The 27,649-nt window shown below is 37.5% G+C and overlaps 1 protein-coding gene across 3 annotated transcripts; it reads right to left on the bottom strand.

The window, feature by feature from the left end:
- Positions 1-392: 392 nt before the first annotated feature.
- ccdc85al (coiled-coil domain containing 85A, like) lies at positions 393-27,600 on the bottom strand. Of its 3 annotated transcripts, none has more exons than XM_082189942.1 (5): positions 26,942-27,600; positions 25,017-26,016; positions 9,439-9,496; positions 6,521-6,557; positions 393-1,578 (listed from the first exon to the last, which is right to left on the bottom strand). In XM_082189942.1, exons 1-5 carry the CDS (start codon positions 27,170-27,172, stop codon positions 1,573-1,575), a joined length of 1,332 nt encoding a protein of 443 aa, XP_082046068.1. In that variant the 5' UTR covers positions 27,173-27,600; the 3' UTR covers positions 393-1,572. The 3 variants fall into 3 exon arrangements, with proteins under 3 accessions (XP_082046068.1, XP_082046069.1, XP_082046070.1); XM_082189943.1 differs by having other exon boundaries at positions 6,521-6,554; XM_082189944.1 differs by lacking the exon at positions 6,521-6,557 and having other exon boundaries at positions 395-1,578; positions 26,942-27,599.
- Positions 27,601-27,649: the final 49 nt, after the last annotated feature.

The raw sequence follows: 27,649 nt of genomic DNA, 5'->3' as shown, positions 1-27,649 counted from the left end.
GCATACACTGCGTAATATTCAGTGAATAGTAGCCTACACTAGTTTTATATTTCATAGCCTTAGACCCACAAGGGATTTGATTTTAGCAGTAATTTGGCTGCAAGCCACAGAGACTCGCAAATTCAAAGAAACTAAGAGAAAGTATCTGCAAAGAACATAAAGGTATATGCAGCTCTACGATAAAAGGCCTTTTTAACAGGGACCTTAAAGCACCACACAGATCTTATCTAAACAGCATTTCTGTCGTCGATAAGAGGATCAATTGATTTCATCACAGGCAAATGCTCAGAAACTTAAATCCGTCCGGAGCCTCCCTGCTTGAGTAATGATGAAGCGGATTGAGGTCGGCTCAGAAGCCGGATCTCAAAACCAAAGCGAAAAGCTTCTAAAATTCATGGTATAACAGTTGAGAAAATATGAATTTATTCATGACACACAAAAATAAAGGTTTGTAATAAAGTACTCACTGATGTTATGGCACAATAAAGAACTCTGCTTCATAGAGAGATGTATGATTTTAAAAACAGATCGGATGGTTAAACTCAAATTGGCAACCTGGGAATCTAACGGGCCCTGCAGATTGCTGATTAAAGCTTTGTGCTTTAGTATTAGTGAAACAAATAATAAATTCCATGCATGCATACATAATGAAAATCCTTTAATATTTTGCACATAGATATATTCATATTATTATTGTTATAATAATAACTGTAAGTCAAAAATAATAGTCATTATATGCATATAAAACTAATCCATTAATTTACTATACTATGCTGTACTTCTGTATATAAAACAACATAAAGAAACACCTCATTAGCTTATATACAGGAGCTTTTAGGGAAGGAATAATAAAGCCAATAAACACGCATACATACACACACAGAATCAGTGCAAAACACTGATGAGGTTATTCAGATGAGTCCATTCTGCTTTCGTTGATGACCATAAACCATACACAAACACCTTGCACTGGTGTCAGTCATGTAAAAACAACCAAGATATGGAAAAACTAGAAAACATGACACTGATACTCCTTCATAGATGTCTGGATGAAAAATGAACATTAAAGATATTTCAAATAGCTTTGGTTGAAAAGAAACTGCATAAATAAATATCAAGGACAGGGAAGCACCTTCAGAGAAGCCACAGCATCATGTTTCATGTGTCCTATTGCTACTCAGAATGATACAGAGAGACACCGATATAGAGAGAGGGACGGCTCGAGTGTTTGATTACCCAAATGCAGTGCTGTTAAACATCTGTAAACCACAGGAGACATTTCGATTCTCATAGCGGTGTGTGGGTGTGTCTGTTTCTGTGGTTTGTGTGAGCGTCTTCTTTCACCAGAACGGGTTGGGAAAACATCCTGCGTCTCGCTCTAGTCCCCTTTGAAATGACTGCACCAGAGGGTCCACAAAGCGAACTGCTGTTATGACAACTGGAATGGGGCCAGACTGCTCGGCCCATCGCACACAAGGTGAAGGGATGGAATATCTGCCTGGTTAGAGTGGGGCTCCAGGGGCCCCTGCGTCTCCCCAAACCTCCAAGCAAGGGTGTGGTCAAGAGGAGCCATCAAAACTGTGGAGACAGAAATTTCACTTTCAGCGGTTACAATTTAAAGCAGTAAAAATCATGACATCAAAATGAATGTGCCCACATGATCTTTGATTCCCACTTGCAATGACTTCTCTTCTCTGATGACGTGTTTACTGGTGCGAGGGCGGGACAACCTGTCACTCACATGAAATTCACCAATAGCAAACCACAACCATCCAGTAATCTCATCCCGCTTTGCTTGCTATGATACGGAATATCCGCGGAAGTGTTATTAGCATCTCATTTCACAAATCGTTTGTTTCTATAACAACATATAAAATGTAAAGTATTTGTTCTAGCTCTTGTTTTAAAAGATTTTGTTCCGTTATTACGCTTACGCTGTAAACGTTGTAAACGACCCCATTACACCCCGTTCCGCTGCTTCCGGGTCGCTGCTCATGTGGCTGACCGTGTGGCTTGTAGAGTAACGTAATTTAATAGCTTTTTAATCATATAGTTTTTATGGTATTTGTTTGTTTATATACTGAGTGCATCTATTTTGGATTATATTAAGACAGTCCATGTTATATTGAGAGGATATTGCGTTCTTATATGGTTACACGTGAGTTTCGTGTTGATTGACTGTTGGAACATCGTCTTGCAATCAATATGGATTACAAAAGACTTTTTTGGTCATTGGTCTTTTTACGTCTTCTGGAGAACGTTTTTGGTCTGCCAACTGGATATGATCTCCCGGATAATTTGCGACTTGTATATCCAAGGGATCTTCTGCTGCAGCTGCAATTCCACCCTCACCAGGTTATTGTTACAGAAAGGATTCCAGAGGAAATAATACGTAAGAGGTCTACCCAGAGGGATTCTTCTCAAAAAAAGAAGGTAACGAGAAGGGGGAAGAAAAAGGGAGGAATACGAGCTAGACTCAAGCGGGAGAAATGTAAACATCGATCGCTCCCATCAGTCATTATGGCCAACGTCCGTTCTCTTCGCAACAAAATTGATGAACTGCAAGCTAACGTGAACTATATGCATCAGTATAGGACTGCTTCCATTTTAGCATTTACTGAAACATGGCTAAATAAGAATGATAATGATGACTCTTTATATATAGATGGCTTTGGAACTCCCTTGAGACTTGACCGGGACAGTGAGTCTACGGGTAAACAGCTTGGAGGCGGTGTTTGTTTTTATGTGAATGCACGCTGGTGTCCAACGATTGTTGTAAGGAAGAAGTTGTGCACCTCTGACATTGAACTTTTGGCTGTATCTTTACGCCCTTTTTATTTGCCCAGGGAATTTCCGCAGCTTTTTTTTATATTGGTTTATATACACCCGAGAGCAAATGCTGCCACAGCCATAGAGCATATTAAGAATACCTTAGATAGATTGGAATTAATATCTCCAGATTCTCCCAAATTCATTCTGGGTGATTTTAATCACTGTGAGGTAGAAAAACCTCTGAAAGGTTTCCAACAGTATGTTACATGTACTACTCGTCTGGGGAAAATATTAGATAAATGCTATGGCTCAATTTTAGGTGCATATAAATCTTTTGCTCTCCCACCACTGGGCTCTTCTGATCACTACTCTGTATTACTCGCACCAGCCTATTTGCCAGTCATTAGGAGGACAGTTAAGGTTGTAAAGGCTATTAAACAATGGACTAATGATAGCATCGACAGATTAAAGGGATGCTTTGAAATAACTGATTGGAATATGCTCATAGCTTCGTCAAGTGATATTAATGAGCAAGGGGACATAGTGACATCATATATCTCCTTTTGTGTGGATAACATCATTCCAACCAAGACGGTTACCATCTTTCCCAATAATAAGCCCTGGGTAACCAAAGAACTCAAGGAAATTTTAAATAAGAAAAAGAGAGTTTTTTACACGGGCTCTGAGTTTGAGAAAAAGGAAGTTAATAGAGAGGTTAAACGTGCCATTAAATCTGCTAAATTGAGATATAAAAACAAGATTGAGCAAACATTTACTCAGGGGAACCTCCATACAGCCTGGCAGGGTCTTAAGTGTATGGCGGCAGTTAATATTGCTCCCACTGCTCGTAAGCACATTCAGGTTGCAGGTAGTAGTTCAACATCTCTTGCTAACGACTTAAATTCTTTTTACACCAGATTTGAGACTGATAATATCACTCAAGTGGAAACAATAACTTCTACTTTAAAATCAGGTGATTCTGCCTTCACTATAAGTATAGAGGAGGTGGTGCAAGCTTTTAAAAAGACCAAAGTTAAGTCTGCACCTGGGCCAGATAATATCTGTGGTCGAACCTTAAAATTTTGTGCGGAACAGCTGGGGGGGGTGTTTCAGACCTTGTTTCAGAACTCCATGGCTAGTGGTGTAGTCCCTCACTTATGGAAACATTCCACAATTATTCCAATACCTAAAAAGAGTTCCATAAAAGCCCTAAACGATCTGAGGCCTGTTGCACTCACCTCTCTTGTGATTAAGGCATTGGAGATGATTATTAAAAACTATATTACTGAAGTAACCGACTTGCAGTTGGATCCACTTCAGTTCGCCTATCGCACGGGTAGAGGGGTTGATGATGCAAAGGTGTTTATTACAGACCTTGTTCATAAGCATCTTGAGTCTCCTAATACCACAGCCAGAATTTTGTTCGCTGATTTTTCTTCGGCATTTAATACCTTACAGCCACATATTCTCGCTGAGAAACTTATTAGTCGTTTTCATCTGGAGGACCAATTGATTTTATGGATAATTGATTTTTTGACCAATAGGTCTCAAAGAGTGCTGGTCAATAATATCTTTTCTGACCTCCTATTTACTTCAACTGGTTCTCCCCAGGGTTGTATCCTTTCACCACTGCTCTTCATTTTGTATACTGATGATTGCAGATCTAACCTATCTGATTGTCATCTAATTAAGTTTGCTGATGACACCATTTTACTGTCTCTGCTCTCAGGCCCTTCACAGCATCATGGCCCAACACTTCAGAAATTTGTTGAGTGGTGTGATATCTCTTGTTTGGAACTTAATGTGAATAAGACCAAAGAGATGGTGGTAACCTTTTCTAATAAGCAGAGGCAGATGGCTATGGCAGCCCCTACTGTTATTCATGGAAAACCAATTGAGATTGTCAAGGAGTACAAGTACCTGGGGACAATTTTTGATAGCCTGTTTAAATTTGCTTCTAATACAGAGGAGATATTGAGGAAATTTCAGCAACGGCAGTACCTTTTAAGGAAGCTTAATTCCTTTGGAGTTAGTAAGAACATTCTTATCATGTTCTACTACTCCTACATTGAAAGTGTCACTACATTTTCTATTGTCTGCTGGTTTCATTCTATTAGCCTTCAAAATAGAAATAGTCTGGAGCGTACAGTTAAAGTCTGTTCAAAAATAATTGGACTCCCTATTAGGGCTCTTTCTACTGTAAGTGATCAGCAAACATTGCGATTGGCTGGAAGGATTTTACAAGACACTTCACATGTCATGTTCTCTGTTTTTGAGTGGCTTCCTTCAGGGCGACGGCTTCGTTGCCCATGTTGTAGGACTCAAAGGAGGAAGGCAACTTTTGTTCCAAAATCAGTGCAGCTCTTAAACTCTCAACCATTACTGGCTCCCTGGGTTACCAAGTCGAAATCGTATTGAAAATTATTTATTTATTTTTTTTATTTTTTTTTATTTTTTATTTTTTATTTTTTTTTTGGTACTCCGTATACATATAATTACGTATTTATTTATATATTCTTATTCATGGTATGGACTAGTTGTGTTTTTAAGGTATCCACTTGTAGTGGATTTTTATTAATATGCACTTCGTGTACACTGTTATTATTTATTTAATGCTGATGTTTTTATGTATATTGTTTACGTGACTCTACATGGCCTCAATAATTGCCCCTTGGGGACAAATAAAGTGTTATGAAATGAAATGAAATGAAAAGCAGGATGTGACGGTTGGTCAGTTGTATTTGTCCCGCCCCTCTTTCACTGTGATTGGACGGCTGGGTAAAAAGTGACAGCGTTTTACCCAAAGTTGAACATTCTTCAACTCTCGATGACCGCTAAAAAACAACGAACTCTCAGCACTTCAGCATGAAATAGACACCTGCCATTTTAAAAATGCGGCGCTACCATTGAAAACAATTGGAAAAATTCACTAGCCGCGAGAAAATATAATTTGTGGTTATCAATAATTTGGTGGAAACGTGCCCAAACATGCATTTTACAAACCAATTGCAAATGTTTTATTGAAGGTGTAATCTATTAAATGCAATTAACAAGTCATCTAATACCATTAAAAATTAAGAGTCTTAGTTAAATCGTAGGGCTTGTTTTGTTCGTTTTATGGAGAGATTGGTTAATCAGACCTAGTAAAGAGACTTTTACTAAAACTCTTCATATTATACAAATGTTTCATTAAATTGCCACAAATTTATAAATCTGATCTGAGATCAGGTAAAAATCAGATTGTGATTCATGGGTTAAGAGATCGGCAATTTTAATTTTAATGATTTTTTCCATGTCGGTTCTTATTATAATTTTTACTGAATCTTGTATCATGTATTTTAAATATATTTCTAATTACACAATTGTAACGATGAAGTTGCAATTTAGTACAATTAAAATATAGTAATTTTTAAAGTAATATTGATAACCACAAATTATAATCAATAGCCTACTTCACCTTAGTATTCAACACATCAAAATAAGTGTACTTCTGTAAAGCATGACAAACGATTATTAAAACATAATGATTTAAAATGTACTTTTCTGAAGGAAAACTTTTAATGGGACATTTTTGCACTTTTTTTAAAAGCACTTAAAAACACTTTTTCTGCAATATAAAGATACAGCAGAAATAGTAAGAATAGTTTGCTATTCCGAATTCAGCATATGTCAACACTGGACATAAAGCTGTGCCTGTTAAGCGATTTTAAACAAATAGTTTGCCATAAATGTGTCATCATATACTAACCTCTGTTTTGTTCCAACCCTGTATTATTTTCTTTCTTCTGTAAAAAAAAAAAAAAAAAAAGATATCTTCAGAAGAGATTTAGTTATTCATTCAAGTAAAATGGATGGTGATTTATATTTTTTAAAAGGCGCCATACTTGCACCATAAATTGCGCTCTGTATTTCAAGTCTTCTGAATGCAAGCATAAAAAATATTTGAGAACTCCAGCATAGGGGAAGATTTTTTTGGGAGCTTAGCAGTTATATCATATTTTTGGTTTTACAGAGGAAAGAAAATAATACAGATGCCTTAACATGAAGGTGAGTAAATGATGACAAAATTCAGAATCACAGGTTTTACAAGAGGATTACAGAAATCACCCATGCATTAATTACCACAAACAACAAGAAATTGAAAATCATGGAGGGAAAAATCAGCATTCCTGTGACCGTAGTGAAATCTTGATGGGATTGATGAGTAAATCCTAAGGATAAATGTCTGCCTTTGAGCTATTAAATATTAACAAAGCCATTTTCTGCCCCTGCTGGGCAGCTTTACGAGATCACAGATAGAAAGGGTCACCTCTACCGTTCATACACATAAGGGAGCATACATGCATGGATCATGGTGACACTTGGGCTCTGTTTTAACTATAGTAAGCTGCCTCACTGGATTCTCTCTACATTAGCAGCTTTCTACCTGAAATGACAATTGAAATGTTCTATGCAGGAAGCAACCCCATTAGTCTTAGCCTCAGACGGTAAAGTCTGTTCATGCATATTGCACACAGAACTGGAAAGCACTTGAGAAAATCAGATCAGACAGAACTCTTGACAACTTCTGGGAGTCGGGGTGAACAGGTCGGTCTGCCAGGAAGCAAAATCGTGTTTAAGGGTGTGTTCACACTTGTAGTTCGGTTCGCTTAGTCCTGGCTTAGTCCTGGTCCGCTTGGCATTCACATTGGCATTTTAACACCGAACATAAAGATACAGAACCTAAAGGCATAGGGATATGCTCACAACCTGATTGGTCGGCTTTTATTACGCATATTTTGAGACGTAGCTTACCGAACATCCAAAACAATGCTAAGTGCTGTGCTAAATGCGTTCGTTGTAAGTGCGTAGCCGACATATGATCGTATTTTGACCAGCTGAGAACTTGTGAAGAACTTATAAAATGTGTGAAGGAGTGAAAAACAGCGGCAGGAATCCCTCCGTCACACACACAAACAAAGATCTGCTGCGAGGAGACGCGGTTCTGATGCCTTCACTGAACTGTGATGGGCAACATCACAGTTCGTTCACATGTCTTTGGTCCGTGTTGCGTTCATTAATCATTCGAACTGCACCAGAGTTCATTTGGAAGCGGATCGAGACACATCTTCTCAGAGGTCTCGGTACGCTTGTTTGGTGCGCCCCAGGGTTCGGGTGGCAGTGTTCACACTTATTCAAATGAACCGCACTAACAGAGCAATCGTACCGGAGTTTGTTTTAATCAAACCAAACCTGTCAAGTGTAAACACACCCTAAAAGGTATCTGGTTAATATAATGAGCACCTCACTGAGCTAGTCTCTGGATTTGCCAAAGTTTGTTAGGTTTGTAGCATCACATTTTGAAGATTCTCTTTCTTTACAGCCTGGTGTTTTCTGTAGACCTGTAGAACAATTAGAATTGTTGTTTTTTTCAATGTCAATCTGTTATTGTGTCTTCACTGGTTTAGTTTGTCGAACGATGTCGATCAGTCAGTCATTTTCTTCCTTTCTAATTAAGCCATTCTTGGCTAGAATAAGCTGTGAATCAGAATTATTTTAGTATATATATCAATATTTTGAATTAGCTTTTATTTTTATATTTTCAAGTTTTAATTTTAATTTTAGTGTAAGTTTTAGTCATTTTTTTTGTAATGTGTTTTTGTCATTTTTTTTTGTAATGTGTTTTTGTCATTTTTAGTACTTCAACTTAAGCGTATTTTATTTCAGTTATCGTTGCCAAGGTAGTTTAAGCTTTTCGTGGAATATTTCAGCTTTACTTCAATCAACAAAAACGATTTTAAATGGTTTTAGCTTTAGTTTAAGTCTCCCTGTGTTTTTTTTTATATTGTTTATATGTCTGAGTTGTGTTTTTAATATGCTTTAAGACAAACCATGTGTAAATTGATAAGTCAGCTCCATTGCTGAGTATTTTCTCCTTAAAACTGCAGTGAACCAAAGACGGTCTCAAAAACACAGTTTGAAATCGCTGGTGTTTCTGACGTCACAAACTACCTTGTAACCAATCATGTCAACATGTGATCGTCAACGAGTGGATCTCTGAGCTGCTGTGAGTGAGTGGAGGCGGGGCTAATTAGCATATTCATAGGACTTCCACTACTAAATGAGGCAAGGGTGTAGAGTTACATTCAAACTATTCTAAGGCATGAAGACATTTTTTTTTATGTCATTTGGGTGATGTGTTTTAATCCCTTAAAACAAAAAGATGTGTTTTAAGGGATACAATTATTGACTACAGGGGGACTTTAATAATAACAACACGGACCCGAATAAACTGTAATAGTCTTGACTAGTGCTCACTATTAATCCTAGTAGAGCTTGACTTTAGAATGTTGCTAAATGAACAATTTGACACATAAATATTGGGTAGAAGAGTTTATTTTTAATGACTGGTACATTTTACATTTTTCTATTCATACTTTGAATAATTTGTATTTGCTATTAACCTTTTTTCCATACTTATTGAAAATCTGCACTAAGCTCGTTGTGATGCATCAGCAAAGGGTACATACAATGCTGCCTTGGTCAAAATAAGGTTTCTTATAAGGCAGCATCATTTAGCTGCCTACTGTTTTGGAATAAACAGGAGCATACCAGTGATGCCTAAAAATGCTGTCTAGGTAGGCAGCTCACTAGGGTTTGGAACAGAGACATTGAAGCAGAACTCACCTGTCCCAGAGCTTCACGTTCCTGCAGTTGTTGCTGCAACATCCTGCTGATATCAAAGCTGTGAAGATAAAAAAAAAAAGAATTTTGTGGATTTTAGTGTCTGGAAGTACAAAGCCCATTTTCTTTATTTTTAATGATAGCCTGTAAACCTTCCAAGACAGACCTACCAAAAGCTTAGAGATCGTTCAGCAATGATATATGCTTCTGCAGAGGCCACACTGTTACCATGAAAATAAAAATCCAATATTTTTCAATACTTTGAAAATATATAGATTTTACCTCTATCACCCATCTGTTGAAGTTTTATATTGTACTGCTGTTACATCATTCACAATGTTTCATGGGATTGAGACCCTCGTAAAAGACTTTTATATAATTTTTTTTTATATTCCGGTTTCATCAGCCTACTTTCGTGCTATGAATCTAAGGTTGTAATTTTTGTGATTTGTCTTGGAGCTGGTTGGTTTATTTCATGGCTGTTTATTGAAGAAGAAATGCCTATAATGAAAATGAAGGGAGACAAATACTTCCGGAACAAACACAGTTGGAAAAAGTGGGCGTTTGCTGTTGTACTTCTGATGAATTATAACGTTTATATTGTTAATACACTCATAATGCACTCCTCAGCAGCAGACACAAAATGTAACTCATTTGGATTTGGCTGGTCAACAGAGGTGTTGGTAAAATGTGATGTGGTTTGCGCTATTTGAGCGAAGTCAACGAAAGTTAATAGTGTAGCCTAATTAATAGAAATATCTTTTCCTCCATTACGCGGTCGCTATTTACATCTCAATTGTCTGTAAACTCTTGACAAGGCGATGATTGACACATTTGTATTACATTCCAAAGAGCTCCGTTATCAGTCCCACAGGGGAAAATTAAACCATATCCTTATCGGCTGGGCCGGATCAGCACGGAACAGAACAGTTAAGCAACGAGAACCGTATTTCATATTATTGGTAAAATGGACCATTTTGCTTAAAGTTGCGATGAAACAGAAGTAGCATCAGATCTTTTCTTTCATATTGTGATGTACATTCAAGTGAAACAGATTATCAAAAAAAAAAAATATATATATATATATAAAAATAAATAAATGTATATATATATATATATATATATAAAAGTGGACTACATGAGTGGAGAAGTCCTGCAAGTCTGTTTTCACCAGAAGATCATTTTGATTAAAAATTACAAGGTCAAAACATATTTTCAGCAATGAAGCATATATGCATGGGTGAATTTTTCACAATAAGATGAAATGCATTTAGAAAAAAACTTTTTTTTGTGAATTTTGGTGACACTTTATTTTAAGGTGTCCCTGTTACAGTGTAATTATACATTTAGGCGCTGAGTAGTAATAATTAACTTCTTCCTCGCCATTGACGGAATTTTCCGGCTTTCCGTGTTTTCACTGTTATACGGTAGGGGGCGCTATTAGCAATCTTCTGAAAAAGTACAGAATCTCCAGATCAAGATTTGTGAAGAAGAAGCAGAAACAAGCGATAGCAAATATAAGCAGATGCATATGTAAAATAACGCGATCATCAACATTAAACAGCATATAAATCAAAACTGCCTTATGTAACTGAATGAAATGTCGACACAGGACAAGCTAGGACTGTGAAACCATTAGGGATGTTGATGGACTCAATCTACTCCATCTGTGTTTTGATTATTGTTCTAAACACGATCTGTAGTCATTGACAAAAACAGGATTTTCTCAGCTTTTTGCTCAAATTGTTGCTTTTTTATGAAACTTACCCACATTCAAGTGTTGATAAAACTAAACGTACTTCCAAAAAGGTTAGGTTTGGGATTAGGTTTGGTTTAGGGTTAGTTGCAGGTAACATAATTTATAGTTATTACTACAGTAACTACATGTCACATGTGTAACAAGAACATTTTAAAATAAAGTGCCTAAATGAAATAAAACAATTTTTTTTATTTATGCCAGCTTTAATGACAGCAAATCCTGATGATCATGTTATCCAGCATGATTTGAGATTGTTCCAAAGAGCATCTTGTGCTTCAATGGATGGAAATCTCATTCATGATTGCGTGATACTGGGAATCCTTGCTTTTTGATTTGTTTCATCACCAAATATTGATTGGATGCTTATCCTTGATCTTTCTTTGAGCATTTGTGGAGCAGATTCCTAAACCACTTTGTCGTTCTTATTATCTGCTGTTTGATCAAAGCTCCGCTGGACATCAGATTTAGTTTGCGTTCTCGGTTGTTTCTGCACTGTTTCGTGCTTTATCTGCTTCACGTTGTCATGTTGGCGGGTAAACCGGTCAGGATGTCTGTTAAAACCTCCTAAAGTGTTTCTTAGAAGTCCACAGACTGGCATGAATCTTTAATGGCCGACTGCAATCGCACGCCTGAAGCAAATATGATAACGAGATGAAAAAACAGAAGCGGTGAATGAAACATAGAGCACTATTGATGCCGGCTTAATGGAGGCGAGCTCAGACAGAATGGATGTGCCGTCACTCTATCTGAATGAATATCGAATGACTTTGAACAGTCAGAGTGCAGGAAAGCTGGATATCCTCAGATTAGCTTGCCAATGAAAGGTGGGCTCATACACTGAAAAAAACAATAGGTAAAAATTACTTTTTTTTTCTTTGGCAAGTTTTTGTACGAATATTTTTTAAGTAAATTTCACAAATTTCACAACTAAGTTAAGTGAAAGTAACAAAGAAAATAAGTAATTTTAACTTGGGTAGTAAAAGGTTGAGTAATATCTATTTTGTTGAAGTTTGCTTTGCAATACATTTCACTCAAACAATATAACATTGAATTAAACCACACTTTTAAAATATATGCTTTACTTAGAAACATCTAAGTAAATAATACAATAGATATTGTGTGAGACACCATATCTACATTTCAAAAGTTACGCAAAACGTGAACGCAGAGACCTCAATACTTGGTAGACAATACACAATGACGGTAACATTTGATGGAACGTTTTTGTGTTTGAATGTGTCATTTTGAGTAGAAAATGAACTCCAAATGTCACAAAATGGCAAGTTACTAATCCTAACAAAAAAAGCAATGATAAAACAGTGTAAATAGAGCTGGAAACCAGTGAAAAATCAACCTCATTAATTATTCAAGGCTCAGTGCATGATGAAAAGTATCAGAAAAGTTGAGTTATTTTACTTAATTTTATAACGTTGATATTTACGCTTTCATTTCTACACGCTTGAATTGAGTGCTAATATAGAATTTACTTTTTTAATCTTGCCTGAACTAACTTCTTCAAGTGAATTACATTGTTTTTTTCTGTAGTATTTACTTCACCACAAAATCATCATGTTGCATGTCAGATTGTACTCATAAAGAAGTCTGAGAATGTAGACATGACACTGTGAATAATATCTTAGTGTATGTTCTTACTCTGGCAGATTACACCCTCCACAGTGTGAGGTTTCTCAGCCCAAAGGTTGTCACTATGTCTGTTAGTGTGTGTGTGTGTGTGCTTGACGGGGTGGCATATGGGAAAAGCAGACAGGTTTATAGTTGGTTTAGTCTTGCCGAGCTCAGTAAAACAGGTAAATGAGGATTTGCCTGTGGTCTCCAGTGTGCAACTAAACCTTAAAAAGAGAAAATAACTGCTCAGGCGCTGAGAGGGCAACAATTTATGTTGGGAGTCTCTTATTTCCTACAGACAACCCTCAGTCTCTGAACTGTTCCTTACCGTTCCTAGAACCATTCGGCCAGACTGTGGAAAGTGTCTTATGATATAGGAGAATATGGTGCTCACACTTATGAAGGAAAAAAAACCTCAATTTTATTCAGAGGCCAAACTGAGCAAAAATATGCAATTTGGTGCAGTTGCTGCACCAAAAAGTAATATTAAATTCTGATGGCTTCTAATGCAAATCAATGAGATCAATGACAGTATAGCGACTAATCTGATACTGTATAGGGTTTAAAGACAGTTCTTTCATTTGGATTATTGAATTCATAGGCCCTGTTTACACCTGGTATTATGCATTTTGGTCGATCGGATCACAAGTGCATGACGTTAAATACAGGTGTAAACGGGATCTAAAACGTTTTGAGCTTGTCCACTTTCGACCACTTACAGAAAAACCCATACATTTACCCTCCCATAGACAATCCTCTCGAAGAAATCAGGACAGAAGTGGTTGAAAGTGGGCGAAAGAGACGGAATAAAACACCAGGTGTAGCTAAACGGGAATGTGTCTCCCTCGTCTACTTGTGATCTGATCGCCTAAATACCAGGTATAAACAGGGCCTTAGATCAGCCATTTGAAATGTGGCAGGAGATCCAAATCTCTTGTTGTATTCTACCATTAACATTAACATAGGCTTTACATTATAATAATTGTCTAAGCATGAGTTTAGCTCTTGAGCTTGAATATTGAAATTGCATTGTGTAGGCTTTTATAATGTCACCATGCTTCTTGGCTGGTGGCTTACAACATTCAATTTGCCCTAAAAGCTCATGGTCAGATATTTATGCCATGTGGGGTGACTCAGATCTGTCAGATACAGTCTATCCTGAGAGAGGTGGTGCAAAGGTCAAGATGTGTGATTTCATATTTGTGCAGGTTCAAAACTTGTGTCAAGATGAAAATCTACTTCTTTTTCTCCTATATCTATAACAGACACACACACACACACACACACACACACACACACACACACACACACACACACACACACACACACACTCACACACAACCACAAACACAGACAGACTTACACATTTCCATCATCATAAAACAGGGATTACAGGAGAATGTCCTATATTTTCAGAGATCATGGGAACGCTTAAGCTCTGACATGGGATGAGGCCAAAAAATTCTCTTATCGATGAGAAGAGCATCTACTTGCATTTCCTCTGAATTGTTTGGAGGAAATAATTAAATAGGAGTCTGTAAACATTGCCATTATGTAAATGTTCACATTTCTTTTCCATGATCACCACTGTCACACAAGGACATCTGCCTGCATCATATTTATAATTCTAAATCTGCCTAAACAAACACAGATGTTGTCTTTTATGTTGTCAGTTTATCATTTTCACACATCTGCACTACTAGTCGTAGATTCTGCACTATAATAATACAGCTCATCCAAATATTTTTAATAGCATGTATAAAATGTCTTACTACCTAAAAGATATCATTGAAATAATCACCTCTCTGACAGCCTTGGGCTTTGTTCACACTGCAGAGGAAACATGATTATTTTTATTTTTTTTGTCTTTAATCTGATTTCGTAGACTAAAAACTGAAAGTTTATGTTGCCAGATCAGATTTTTAGCAGACTTTAGCAATAGATTATGCAAAAAACAAAAAGCATGCAGCATCTGCACAAGTCTTCTTGTTGCAAATTAAAAAATCAACTAAAATTAAATTTTAGTCTGGAAAAAAACCCTGATTTTATGCTGCAAGACTGAATAAAGACATTGAGCCCTATCTTGCACCCAGCGCAATTGACTTGTACAACGACGCATGTATCATTCCTATTTTGCACCCAACGCACAGTGGACTTTTCCCTCGACAGGCGCACATTGGTAAATTAGGGAATGAACTTGCGCTCCCGGGGGCGGTTCAGTGAAAAGAGGAGGCGTGTTCCGGCGCAAACGTTCCCTGGTGCTATTTTGCAGTTCCAGAAAACAATTCCGCCACTGACCAGGAAAAATCTAGTCTAATGTCAGTGGCGCGTTAATCAGATGCGATTTTAAGGGCGCATGCTTGGCCATGATGTAGCGTGTGCACAACGCGCATACACTTTGCTTCTCTCATCTACACAGACGCAGCAGTTCCCATTTTTGCAAACCATTCATAATTACAAGGAAAAATATTACCACACGAGGGAAATCATTATGGTGTCCATGAAGATGTGAAAAAATAGGCATGAATCTAGCTTACACATTTACCCAAATTATTATACGCCTGTTGCGTTTCGCGTTTGATACTTGCGTTTCAGATCGTTAAAATAGGGCCCACAGACTCTGTAACCAGCAAAATAAAAAATAAAAGATTCAGGGAACCTGCAGAAAACTAGACAATCAGAAATGCTCTCTGGCTGTCAATCATTTTGTCTATCTGGGTTTGCTGATGGCGTGCGGTTCAACAGCTTCCAGCACCTTTAAACACACTAAAATAATGCCTTTATATGCTGTCATACTGTATCATCCAAAGAATACCCACAATGCCCCTCACAGAGCATGCTAACTGAAGGTCATCGCCTAATGAAGCTCACTGCACATTTGTGCATGACAGTGTTAACCCATATCCCTTCAGGCAGAGTCATGGTCAGCTCAGCCGCTTCACACGGATGCGGGATCCATTGTAGTGCAGAGTTTGTTGTCTTAATCCCACACATAGCTTATTACACAAAATCAAAAGCATTCATTCATTCATTCTGGATTTTGCATTGTGCTTGTCACAAAATATTGTCAAGCTTTTTAAAATGACCATTTAAACTCACTGAAATGTCATTAAATATGTTGCAGTGTTTGGGAAACCTGTTAGAAAACAGTTATTTTTGCAATTACATTTAGTAATGCTAGTGCAAAAAAATATATGTGGAGAAAAAAAATGCAAAGCAGGGTTTTTTTTTTTTTTTTTTTGTGAAATGCACAATCCTCACACAAAGCCATGACTCAACACTCTAAGCTGAGCTCGCCATGAAAATCCATTAGGGGACCCGTGACTAAGAGCTCACTGTAATATTCTTTCTTGGGGAAATATAAATACTCAAATATGGCGCACAGGGCAAGAATTTTCTCACTTGCCAGATCCTGTTTTTGTTCAGTTCATCTGCTTAAACCATGCCATTGCCTATTTGTAAGCCTATTCCTCTATAGCATTTTGTGCACCGGTCAAACACTGCTAAGGGGACAAGGAGGCCACATATCATTCAAAAAATTTCACATGTGATCAGTTTCTTATTTAGATTTTTTTTTTTTTCGTATTTACATATTTGTATCACTTTGTAACTGATATTTCTGTTGAACACAGATGATTTGTTATTGCCTTTTTTTTTTTTTGTAACTGAGTCCCAAAATAAATAAATACATTTTAAATTAAAAAATTAAAAAAGTATATACTGTAATTTACTGTAGAGTGTAAACTGTACAAAAATTTTATTAAAATAAAATAACATAAACAATCTAATGTAGCCTTTAGAATACAATAATTTTGTTAGTAAACTTTTTACTAAAATAAAATTTTAAAAAATAACATAAAATAATAATAAAAAATAAAAAATACATACAGTAATTTGTTAAAAAGTGTAAACTTCACTAAATCTTATTCAACTTTTCTAAAATTGTATTATGATAAAATAATATAAAATAAAAAATAAAATGTAGGCTTAAGTATACAAGAATTTTGTAAGTGTAAATTTTACTAAATTAAACTAAATAAGACTAAAATAAAATGCATAATTATATATAGCCTGTAGTAATTTGTTAAAAACTGTAAACTAAAAAAACTGTAAAACTAAAATGTTATTAAAATTAAATAGCATAAAAAACTAAAATGTAGCCTTCAGTCATACATATATATATATATATATATATTATAGTAAAAAAGTGTAAACTTTATGAAAATAAAATAAAATAAAATAAAATAAAATAAAATAAAATAAAATAAAATAAAGTGGAATAAAGTGGAATAAAAACTAAAGGCTTTGGTATACAAGACTTTTGTTAGTGTACATTTTACTGAAATAAAATATATAAATAATAAAATACAATCAATAAAATAAAAATTAAATGCATATATACAGTAATTTGTTAAAAGTGTAAAATTTACAAAGCTTTATTTAAATAAAATAAATAAAAATAATAATAAATAAAAATTAGACTTCAGTTTACAAGATGTTTTTAGAGTATGAATTAATAATAAAATAAAATAAAAAATGATTCAGCAGGACACCTGTAAGACTGTGTGTTAATGGAAGTAGGGGAAAGGTATTTGCCTACTGTATGTGGGGAGGTAAACACAGAGAAAGTCTCAGCTTCAGGGCTAAATTTAGAGCTGGAGTCAGAAGGGGGTATCTCCCAAGGTCACGGAGAAGCGCACACAACAGCATTCATGCTCACACTAACACACACCTACACACACACAGCAATTGAGATACAGGTCTGCCTAAACCACAGGCTTCCCTGGGGACTGGAGAGTTTGAGTCTGAAGAGGTCTGACTTCTGTATTATCGGGAAATGGCTTGTTTTTCAGAAGTTGTGTAATGGCCGCTTTGTCTCCTCTTTAAAACCCTTATCTGTGGTATTAGGAAGTTCTCAGATTTGCCATGGTTCAAACTGAAGTGAAAGCTGAGAAAGAAATCTCACATGCTCAATAGTTTCAAAAGTTCCACTGAGTTTTTAAAAAGAGAAGCGTAGACCAGAATGTTTAATGTGATTTAACATGCTAAAAAATAATAAGTAATAGTCATTGGGTTTATGAGAGAAGTAACAATGTCTGATTTAAGAACAAATTCAGGATCTTTTTGTTAAACGAGTTAATTTTGTTCATATTTATTGGCATCTATCATTTTATGAAGAATCTTTAACATCCATGGAACCTTTCCATTCCACAAAAGGTAAATATATAGTGTAAAAAAGGTTCTTTAGATTTAGAAATGTTCTTGACACAAAGACAGAAATGGTTCTTTTAAGAATTGTTCAGTAAAAGGTTATTTGGACCCCAAAATGGTTATTCTTGTGAAAAATCCCCCTTTGGAACCTTTATTTCTAAGAGTCTATAATTATGGCGCTTTTCCACTGCATGGTACGGTACGGCTCGGTTCGGTACGGCTCACTTATGGCGCATTTCCACTGCATGGTACGGTACGGTACGGCTCGCTTCGGCTCGCTTTAAATGGTACCACCTCTGTTGAGGTTCCAAGCGTACCGTACCGATACTAAAATGTGACGTGCAAACACTGCAGATCACTGATTGGTCAGACAGAATCATCACTACCAGCGTCATTGTATTTACAACACGAGACACTAAACCCGCTAGATTTAAATAGCCAGTAGACAACAGCCAACACAGCGCCTGTTTTAAAAGTATTTGCTTCAAAAATGCTTTAAAAAAAAAGAAATGGCTGAATCGTGGTCAGTGGACGAGGTGCAGACGTTCCTCTCGTTGGTTGCCGAGGAGCGGATGGGGAAACACAGAATGAAAAATTTGTATTTTAATATGATGATGTCATGGCAGTAGAGACGGCAACTATAACGATCAGTCCCACCCACTTTGAAGCGGTACTACCATAGACATGTATAGAAAGGCTAGATGGCTCAAGGCGGAGTCAGCTGTGTCGTCACTTGGCGGCCATCTTAGGTCAGGAGACTGCGCTGCTGCTCCCTGCTGCTGTGGACGGAAGGTGAGTGACATACGGCAACTAAAATGCTCGTAACTTGCTGAATTCTTGACGGATTTACAAACGGTTTGGTTTATTACAAACCTTATTAACGTGGCTATGATTTGTGCTGATGCCGTTTGTGGCTATAATTTTTCACAAGTATGCAGTTAAATAGCCGCATCCCTGACGTTTATGACACACCAAGCCGTTTGAAAATCGGTTGAAAATTGAGCAAAATATAGTTATTTCAGCACTACATGCACAATAGACTTTAATGTTATAACTGGACGAGCGGTCCTGTCCTAAGATGGCCGCCGTGTGACGTCGTCGGGTCCCATTGGCTCTCAGCGCCGGTAAGCTATCTAGCCTTTCTATACATGTCTATGGGTACTACTCTGCAGTGGAAAAGCAACCGAGCTAAAGCGAACCGAACCGTGCCGTACCGAGCCGAGTCGTACCACGCAGTGGAAAAGCGAAGCGAGCCGAACCGTTCCGTGCCGAGTCGAACCGTACCGAGCCGAACCATGCAGTGGAAAAGCGCCATAACCATGATTTGGTTTATGAGTTTACTGACTCACTGAAGGGTACGATTATCAGTAAAAAATTCAACCTTCTGTCACAATCACACAATGCTGTATGGCTTTACAAGACCTGGAATATAGTTCATGAGTCACATGGACTACTTTTATATTTATAGTGCTTTAATGTCCATTAGAAGTTTGAAAGCTCCAGTCCATATTCATTGTAATTGGATGGAAAAGCTTGGCATTATTAAAAATGTTTTGTTCCAAAGAGGGAACAGGACATTCAGGTTTGGCAAGACATGTTGGTGAGTAAATGATGACGGAATTTTCATTTTTGGGTTAACTAATCATTTAACCTTGCACTGTAAAAAAAAAAAGACACTTTGGTCCATCCATCTGCTCATAGTGCGGCGTCAGCGAAAAATAAAAAAATTACAAATCTGAGCCAAGAGATAAACAGAGAATAGAGTGCCCATTTTTCTCTGCTTATACAACAATGCCCTCATTTTAGTGTTTAGTGACGTGGACATACTTTTCAAGACACGTTTTCTTCAGCATAAAGCTGGATATTGACAGACATCGCCAGATCAGTGTAGCCACGTACTGTACTGCCTCTATGAAAACAGCTTTCATGTGAAATCCAAACCCACCACATTTCCGGCATGAGCTGACAGCATTAGCTACTGTACAACGTGATTCCCATGCAAAATGAAGCCTCCCTGAAAAAAAACAAAAACTAGCAGCACGATGGTATTAAGATTAGTTTTGAGGAAGTCAAGAGGTGCTTGTTTTCATGCAGGATTTCAGCCAAATATGCAGAGGGATTGTATTGTGACGCTGTCATTTAGATGCTCGTTTATCTGAACTTTTGTTGACTAAAGCACTGTGATGTTTATAATCATGTGATTTGGCTTTTTGAATAAGAGCCACATGCTAAGAAAGCAGAAAAAATTATAATTCTCTGAAAACCTCTTACAGGATTATCCAGAGCTTCAACATCATACATCCCTAGTCTACATCTATGCACAAGTTTAAATCCCACAACAAGTTGTAGTGACTGCTAACACTGCAACACACTCAATTTGAATGGATTTTTTTTAATAGCTACACAAAGCAATGCTGTCAGCCGGTAACCATTTCCATCATCCCGGTCTGCAAAATAGACAACCAAAGCTCTTATGTCACGTTTTGTTATATAATCGTGGTTAAACTGTGATATAACGGTGATATAACTCAAACGTTCAGTTTATATTCACTTCAGCTACCACTGAGTTAAAAAATAAATAAATAAATAACATTGGCTGCCTGGGCACCGTGACTGCAACATTAAATGCTGACAATGCTGATAGATTCTCTATAAAAGCGGTCACTGACAGGGCACTTCAACAAATACAGATGTCAGAACAGTATTCTTGTTATCTACCCTTACAAAAAAGAGGTTTACTCAAGTGTGCAAGTAGTATAATTCTTTTAAACTAAAAATAAGAAAGTATACTTTCAGTCTACTTTTTATGTACTTCTCAGAAATATACTTAAAATTGCACTTAAGTGACAAAAAGGTCTACATACTTGTACTCAATCATTTAATCAAGATATACTTAAAAGTAAAATGAAGTATTCTAAGTACACTTGGCTTGTAGTTCTGTTTAATCTTTTGATTGAGTTGCCTGTTAAAAACTTTTTTCACATAGTTTTACATACAGCATTATAAACTTGCATTGTTTGACATTTTTTTATTTATAATTAAAACAGATATGTTCCTGATTCTGAGTATCTGAATTTTTGTGTAGGCTAGTCCACTGGTAGTGTACATAGCAATTTACTTTTTTTAATTATTACAAATACTCTTTCACCGCCATTGACTGAATTTTCCGGCTATCCATGTTTTCACTGTTATATGGTAGGGGGCGCTATTACGCATCTTTAAAAACAGTACATAATCTCCCGATCAAAACACAGGCGAAGAAGAAGCGGAAACAAGTGATATGCCTTGTCCAAATACCCACACTTGCGGTCTTTGCACTTGCCTGTCTACTTGCATGACGTATTTCCTCTATTTGGCCCAAGTGTTCAAGTAGGCGTAAAGACTGCAAGTGTGTGTAGAACTTTTGATTTCTCGATGGGACACACTTATGGTCTTGCAAAAAATGCAAGTGTTTACAGAGCTTTTATTTATTATTTTCAATACTTTGAATTTTAAAATAAACTTCTACATGTCTGTTCAGTAGTCGCTATGTAACTAACAGAAGACACACATTTAAAATTGTGGTGCTTCTAATTAAGTGTACAAAATAGGCCTACACACACCATACTCATCTTTGCACCAATAAAATGTGCAACACTTTATGTTTTTATTACCAAATTATATGTATCTAATTAATTTAAATTACAGTGGAAATTATTATTTATTATCTCCTGATTTCGGGGCACATGAGTTCCCGAACATAATGCATGATGGGATACGCTTAGCCTCGAATACCGCTCCGTAGCGGTATAAGTTCAAGTTCAAAACTGCCTACCGTTACCGAATGAAATGTCGACCCAGGAAGGGTTAACGACTGTGAAGCTTTGAGGGTGTTGATGGACTCGATCTACTCCATCTGTGTTTTGATTATTGTTCTGAATCCCATCCAAATAAAGTCTTGGACAAAAATGCGATTTTCTCAGCTTTTTGTTGAAAATGTTGCTTTGTTTATGAAGCATACCCACATTGAAGTGTTGATAAAAAAAAAGAATGCATTAAAACTAGAATAAAATGTTTTTAAAATGGAAACACTTAAAGTACAATTAAAGGTATATTTCAAGTATTTAAAAAAAAATACCTAAATAGGAACATAGTAGTATACTTAAAGTGCAAAAATTATACACAAATAGTAAACTATAAGTATGATATTAAGTTCACTTAAAGAAAACTTAAGTATAAAACTACTAAACAAGTGTACATTCATAAACTAAAAATGTGCTACAAGTATTTAACTAGTAAACTATCCGTATGGTCACTTATAGTAGTTGCAGTACAAACGAAAAATGAATAAACTAGTTGTGTACTCAAAGTTTACTACTGGTACACTTAAAGTACAGGCTACTTAAAAGTATACTTTTAAACACTAAAAAGTGGGCCAATTTAGTCCCAAGTATACTGAAACAGTACACTTACAAGTATACATCAAGTACATTGATATTAGTATACTTGCTACATAAAGTATACTTAAAAATATACTTGAACTTTACTTGAGTATACTTCATAAAATGAACATGAAGCATACTTATTTTTGTAAGGGTAGGCAATAAACACAGATGCTAAAGTAGACTGATTTTGTTTCTACTCATCATCATGTCATTCCAAACTTGTAGGGCTATGCATTTGTTTCATTTGTGAAACAAAATAAGATATTTTGTAGAACATTAGGGTCCAAACTACATTGAAATCTATTGACTTTCACTGTATGGACAAAAAAATTGCATTTTTTTCATGTTCTACAGAAGGTTTGAAATGACATGATGGTGAGTAAATGTTGATAGTTTCCTTTTTGTGGTAAAATATCCCTTGAAAACACATTACTTTACACATACTCAATTAGTTAATCAACACCACAGAGCATTTCAGAGCAGCATTAGGGTTGTCCTGGAAGATGGGGATTATATGGATGTGTATGGGGTCAGTGGACCATGGTTTTCCCTTTGGGACCAACACCAGAACAGGCTGTGACGGTGACAAATGTCTACAGCAGAATTACAGACACACAGGACATGCTGAAACCACAACATACGACAACAACAGTCATCTTGTTAGCAATTACCTTTCATTGTTAGTGCTTAGCTGAAAGGCATTCTTATGGTTCTTTGCAATTTGTAAAGCTAATATCTTTCAACGACTATTATTGATTTCATTTTGACCTTGTCAAGTGACAGAATGCTATTTCTCCATCAGGGAGGTTCCATCTTAAACGTAACAAATAAATCTCATCTGTAAAGATGAGGGAAACTAATTCAACGACGTAAAGAGTCAGCTAAAGAAGTTCTTTGGTATTTTGAGTTATTTAAATGAGGACATCCATCTGATCTTTCGTGGTTCTTATTTCATCTTAAGGGGGCATTTCTTGAAGCTAATGAATGCTAAGTGAGTCACATCTTTCACCTTGAGGTGAGTGTTTTATGGGTGGTGTGAACTATAGGCTACTCAGCATGTTCTCCTGTAGAAATCGTTATCTGCAGCTGTGGGATATGCACATAGCTGCCTAACGCTTTTGATTTGCACCATTTCTAATAAACTAAGTTATATGCATTTGTGTGTGTGGTTTTTTTAATACGCTAACTTCCGTAAAGCAGCAAAAAGACAAGACATTATCTGTCTGAATATGCCTACTACCTAAGACACGAAAAACAGTACAGCATAGTGAGTCCGATTGTCCGAATACATAATATTCAAAAAACAGTCGGTGAAAAGTACCCTGATGGTAGTGAAGCGACATGGTTGGTCACATGACAAAGCCAACATGGTGGATGTAGTACATCATTCATTCATACTACAAAAGTTCATACTATATAGAACATACTTTTGTAACAGTCGCAAAGTAAATTCATCAAATGCAGTATCTATTCGGACAGTATGCGATTTCAGACATAGTGTTTGTTTTATCGTTTTGCTTTTTAGTTTTTTTTATAGCCTATATTATTTTTCTATGTGTTGAGGTGTTTGTGTTAGTTATAAAAAAGCACCATAGTATTAGCAAGATCTTTGTGATGTTTTTTGCTAATGCTAATGATGCTTTTTGGATATAAACCATGGTAATTACCATGCTAATATCATGCTATAGAATATTTTTTGTATACTATAGGGCTATGTGTTTGTAACTTTGCACAGAAATGTGCATACAAAATTAGGCAAAATAGGGCATTGTCTGAATGGGGAAGTCTAACACACTGTCCACTTGCTTTGGTTTGATTCTCAATTATACCAGGCATAGGTCTGGTGTCTTTGTAAAAATAATTAACTCTGTTTTAAGTTGGATGAGTCAATGGCAATCTGACTGTGGGTGACAGGCTAGTCTGAAGGAAACTGTATAGACCTCAACAACAGCAACAGGTGGTAAAAAAAAGTGTTCTTTTGATTTTATGTTGTGTCTTATGCCGCCTTCATGTGCTATCGGAATGAAATGGGTCATGAACCGCCTCTCTAGTCATATTTACGATTGTGCTTGATTAAACTCTACAGGACATGCAGTGTCCCTCCAGAAGCAGGACTGGACAATCCTGATCTAGAAACAGGGAATGTTTAGATGGTTGCCAACAAAAGGGATGCTACATTTTATTTATCTTCTATACATTTTTGGCTTTAATAAGATTTCCCCAAGAATTAGGCAAGAACCAACGTGCCATCCTCCATGATTCCTATTCTTTTTGACAATAAAGCAACTGAACGTGATGAACTCGTAATAAAGACTGTAAGAAGTAGGAAATTTCGAATAGCACATGAAGGCAGCATAAAAACGTGCAAATGCTTTGATCGGATCTCGTAATGCTCTATGTTTCTCGTTATGTCATTTATCGGAACATATAATATTTTACTTTTTGGCAAATACTAAGCTGGGTGAAAATAGGATAAAGATAGAAAAGGATACATATTTCTCAGGCATAACAGCACACCTTCAATGTCATTTAATTTCATATATGTGTCAAGTCAGACCCACCATTCACACCATTGTAAAGGCTCCGATGATGTGGCGACAGCTCGTCTCCTGCCAGTCTACGAGGTGACGTCTCTCTACCAGGGCTGCCAAACTTCCCATGCTCAGGGCTCATGCTGTACTGGTGCCTCAGCATCTCTGGACTACTTCCTCCCAGCTTGCTTTTGTCATGGAGGAACTCTGACGTTCCTAGCAGCATGTGTCTAGACTCTGGACTCCCAGGCCCACCTCCTAAGCTTCCCCTGTGCCTCTGAATGTAGAGCTCGGGACTCATGGGCTGCCCTGTAGCCAGATGGTGCTTCGGGTGAGTCTCCGGACTCCGGTGGCCCAGAGATCGACCGTACTTTTCTGGACTTAGCCCTCTAATCAGCCGATGGTCAGGCACAGATATGGAGCCACAGCGAGGTCGGCAGGGCTGGGGCAGAATGAAGGGATACTCCAGGCTGGTGCTTCTGTGTCGGACAGGAGGGTCAGGGCTGGAGATCTCCCCGCGATCTCCTTCCCCTCTCTTCCCAGGGCGAGACTTCTGGAGATCTGGGCTTTTATTCCCAGTTCCTCCACTAGATGGTGGCTGTGGCTGCTTATGGTGTGGATGTTCAGAGCTGTCGGCACTCCCGGCGCTAGAAGTGCTGCTTCCATCCCCAACGTCCCGCAGCAAGCCAGGTACCAGGAGCCCACTCTGGCTGTCAATGGAATTGCGACATCCAATGGGCCCCGCCACACCTTGGACTCCTTCCCCTCCGCTGACACCTTTGTCTTCGTCTATCAGCAGACAAAGTTCCCTCAGCTCCAGGTTCTCCCGAATGACCTCCTCCTGCTTGCGCTCTAGTTCTGTCAGCTTCTGAAGGTACAGCGCCACATCCTTACGCATGACGCTGGCACTGAAGCGGCCCAGACGCTGCCACTCACGCGACACTCGCTTGCCCTTCTGCCGGTCATCGTCCAGGAAACAGCACAGGTCTCGCAGTTCCCGATTGTCATCCTGCAGCTTCTGGTTTACCTCCTTCAGGGAGCACAAAAAATTGTTTTTACACAGAGTTTTTACATCAAATGTTTTGATTTAAAGACAAAGAATAAAAGTTATGGACATTTTGAGACCACACAAACTCTGACTTAATCATTCATTAGGAGACTAAAGTTTGTAAGTGTGGTTGAAAGGGTTTGTTCAAGCAAAGTCCATCATTCATCTAAGATAGAACAGTCTAAAGGTATGATCGTCTTACGTGCCACATTTGCCAAACATCTGCCTGAGTTCAATTAAAGCAATAGCTCACCCGACACACATGAGAAGCAATGGCATTTTTTGCATGAGGGATGATTGAATTTGATGAACTAAGATTTTCAGAGCTTCAAAATATTTGTAGTGAATGACAACTAAGATTTGGCTTTAAAATATAGCGCAAGAGTTGTATGGACTATTATTATGGAGCTTGACATTATGTGGTCACTATAAGAATTGTCATTGTATGGAATAAAGCTGAATAAATCCTTTTAAAAATTCACATTTTGTGTTTCACAGAAAAATAACAGCATATTGAAAAGACAGCTCGATCATATAATGATAGTTTACTTTATATATATATATATATATATATATATATATATATATATATATATATATATATATATATATAATCTGTTCCGTTAATAGATACATTTTTAGTTTATTTTATGCATCATTCATGGTTAAAATCAGGTGAAAAAAGGCTCACACACATGTACAGCTCAAATAACGAAAATAGGATTCTTGTCTCTCTAAGAAGTTTCTTGCTTATAGCTTGATTTTTGCAAAGTTGTTTTAATCAGAAGTATGAATATAATACGGCAAGACAATATTCAAGGCATTATTCCTACAGGAAGAATGATGTTTCTGGCGCATCCTCATGAGCGCAGGTGTGCTCCAGACACCCATGATCTCATCTGCTCACCTTCAGCCCTCGGATCTCGTTCAGATGCAGCTGGAGGCTGCGGTTCACCTCCCGAATCAGATTACTGTGATCCAGGATGACGCTAATTTTATCGGCTTCAGACCTTCGGAGTCGATGCACCAGCTCCTCTTTGCTCCATTGGAGGAGCTCTTCGTCCGTGAGGTTGGTGATTTCTTCTGCTGGACTTTCTGACGCCTTAGATCCAGGCTGTGCTTGAAGAGATTGCTCCATCAGAAGAGGTGAGCTGCTACCAGGTGCTGATCAAATATTAATGAGGCAGGCTGTTAGGAGGAGTCAGGGAGACAGAGGACGCATCGTGGAGTGATGCCCGTATCCGATGCCCTTAGAGTGGGAGTCGCCTCGACTTTTTCCCAAAGCAACAGCTGATGCAGCTGACGAGGAGAAGGAAGGGCGGCATACAGAACAAGTCCGCGCGGATGATTCAGCATCGACTCCTATTCATAGTTCTTGTAAGTTTAGAAAAGTGACGGTATCGGATAGCAGGGGATATGTGGGTGTTTTCAGGCGGCCCGATGCGCTCGCCTCCGTCTGCCTCTGCGCGCTTCACCATCCTCATGGAGAGACGGCAGCATCCTCAGCCTGAGCAGCTCCGGAGAAATGAGCGTGACTGCAGCGACTCTCTCTCTCTCTCTCTCTCTCTCTCTCTCTCTCTCTCTCTCTCTCTCTCTCTCTCTCTCTCATACAAAC

The sequence above is a fragment of the Leuciscus leuciscus genome (assembly GCF_965113295.1).
Source record: "Leuciscus leuciscus genome assembly, chromosome: 14".
NCBI lineage: Eukaryota > Metazoa > Chordata > Actinopteri > Cypriniformes > Leuciscidae > Leuciscus > Leuciscus leuciscus.
The sequence above is the reverse complement of the archived record's forward strand: the minus strand, read 5'-3'. Positions and strand labels throughout refer to the sequence as shown.